The 2,499-nt window shown below is 44.6% G+C and overlaps 1 protein-coding gene across 1 annotated transcript; it reads right to left on the reverse strand.

Annotated features, from left to right (window-relative positions):
- Nucleotides 1–401: 401 nt before the first annotated feature.
- On the reverse strand, nt 402–1,895 carry LOC137971721 (uncharacterized). The gene has a single exon (XM_068818501.1). It carries the CDS (start codon nt 1,893–1,895, stop codon nt 402–404), a length of 1,494 nt encoding a protein of 497 aa, XP_068674602.1.
- Nucleotides 1,896–2,499: the final 604 nt, after the last annotated feature.

The following is a 2,499-nucleotide window of genomic DNA, read 5'->3' on the forward strand; positions in this document are numbered from 1 at the left end:
TATCTTTTTGTACTTTTTACGCAAGCCTCTCACTCGAAAACTTTAATTTTCACACATATAAAACACAAAACTATCCATAGTATTAACCACAAACATGTCAAATGGAAACAAATGTCATACAGCATTAATAACATGAATAAGTTCAGCGTTGCTATAAAGACTCGCTCCAAATAATTGTTGAAACTTCTTGTGTATTCTCGCATGGAGAGTTCTGTTATTGAGAATGACCATGGGTTCTATTAGTAACCAAATCTTATAGTTGGCTTGAGTTTTCCATGTCACAGTTATATTTTAAACAATCAGTTTGGTAATGTTTTTCTATAAGGAGTTGCATCAAACTATAGAGAGGCATTAGGATCAAGAGATCCATCTGGTAATGGCCGTCTCGTTTGCAGACTGAGTCATTGCATGATCCGCTTTAGTGTTCGTTGATGTTCTACCGACGTGGGCTTAGTTACATTTTTGGCAGTGCCATACGACTCAACCTTCCAAAACTCTTCCAACTTGTCCTTTAGGTAAACATCTTGTCCACTGATAAGATTAAATTGAACACAACCAGAGGCTTGCACAATTGGCCAACCACCAAGAATGCTCCATCCAATACACGACTTAACAGCAACAGCTGGCTCATTACGTTTGCCTCTTCGAACCTCAAGTGGTATGAAAACTTCTTGGAGGTTGGTGCCAATCAACACAGAAATCTTCTTTCTCTCCACATTCGGAAAACACACATGGTGTAAATGTGGCCATTGCGCCACTGACCTTATGACTCTGGTATGCTTTAGAGGAATTGTTAAGTCCTTGCATGACCGCCGATCGGAAGCTGATTTCACGTTAATCACGTTTTCATTCTGGCTATCAACCGAACCAATCTGGAAATCTACTTTCATTCCTACTTCTTCAGCATCAACACTGTGCACTGTCGTCAGTGAACGTTTGCTGGGCGATCCCTTTATGTTTAATAACTCCACAAGGGATGGGTCAATTATCGTGATGTCAGAGCCCGAGTCTATTAGACCATAAGTTGTAATTTGACAACAAGCACTGCTCATCACCTTAACTGGAATGACTTGCAGCAGCACCTCACAGGGGCCAACTGACGCTAACGTGGAGCAAGTTGACGTAGTGCCTTGGTCTGGCACCAAGTTCTGGTCGACAGCCTCGTGATGCTGAGAGAGGGCTCCTTGATTTGCACTTCCGCGAGTGTCAGTGAAGTGAAGTAACGTGTGATGGGTCTTGCCGCAGCCCTGCACCCGGCATCGATTACGAGATCCGCAATTCCTAGATGCATATTCTGTCGAATGAATACAGTTAAAGCAAATCTTTCCTTTCTTCACAAACTCAGCTCTCTCTCGAGGGGACTTGGCTCTAAACGCCTCACAGCGGTACAACCGATGGGGCTCACGGCACATTATGCAAGATTCCTGCTTTGCTGACATGGTCACATAAGCGGATGCCTTTGTGGTCACTGACTTACTCTTCGTAGGTTTGAATCTGGTAGGCGCAGCTTCGTTCAATTCAACACTAAAGAAGAAATGGTTCAAGACATAAGCTCTTTCTTTGAGGAAATCCACAACTTCCCTGAAACTTGGCATCAGTTGTCCTTTACGCTCAAGACTCTTCAGATGCTCAGCAAATTTGGCCTGCACCCACCTGGGTAACCGTGTAATGACTTTCTCAAGATTATCTGCGTTCATTTCACTAACGTATCCCATGGACTCTAGGGTATCGTAGGTAACTTGGGCTGCATCAGCATAGCGTTGTAAACTGTCCTTGCCACTGGCTTGTATAGCAGGCCCCTTGTTAAGCGATTCAATACATGCCCTCACTACTTGGAATGGCTGCGCAAATCGATCGTCTAACGTTTTAAGAGCCTTCGACAGACCACCTGGCATTGGCTCATATCTTTGCACTGCAAGGAGGGCTGGTCCCGAGTCATTTTAACTGAATTATCAAGTGGTCTTGTTTCCACCAGTTGTTTGAATCTTGGTCGAAAGGCTGGATACTGGAGGTGGGAGGTTATACATGTGATACACTCATCCTCTCCATTGAGGACATAATAGCAACAAGGCTTTCATTGCTCACAGAACCCATGACACTTGTAGGGGATGGGCGAGTGTAAGTGGCTGGCTGGGGTACTGGATCGAAGGTTGTGGTTGACACAGCGAGAGGGGTCAACTGTTGCAGCTTATAGGTATTTCAGGAATTTGGAACCTTTTCTGACTGTACTGATTTACAGCTGGTTCAGTTAACTCCTTGGATGTCACATGCTGGACTCTGAAGCGGATTTTGGCAACGGGAGGAGTAGAGCTTGTTGTCAGGACACGGCGGTATTTTAGTTATAACGAGGAAATATAACATCATGTTCGGAAAGATTACGGACCAAGGATCTCGGCCGCGGACCAAGGACACCATACTGTACCTTATGATTTAGCAGATCGAAGATCGCCAGACAAAGTATATCAGCTCCAGTTTCTGGGCCGGGGTTTGGATGAATGC

Source organism: Montipora foliosa, chromosome 1, assembly GCF_036669935.1.
Source record: "Montipora foliosa isolate CH-2021 chromosome 1, ASM3666993v2, whole genome shotgun sequence".
Taxonomy (NCBI): domain Eukaryota; kingdom Metazoa; phylum Cnidaria; class Anthozoa; order Scleractinia; family Acroporidae; genus Montipora; species Montipora foliosa.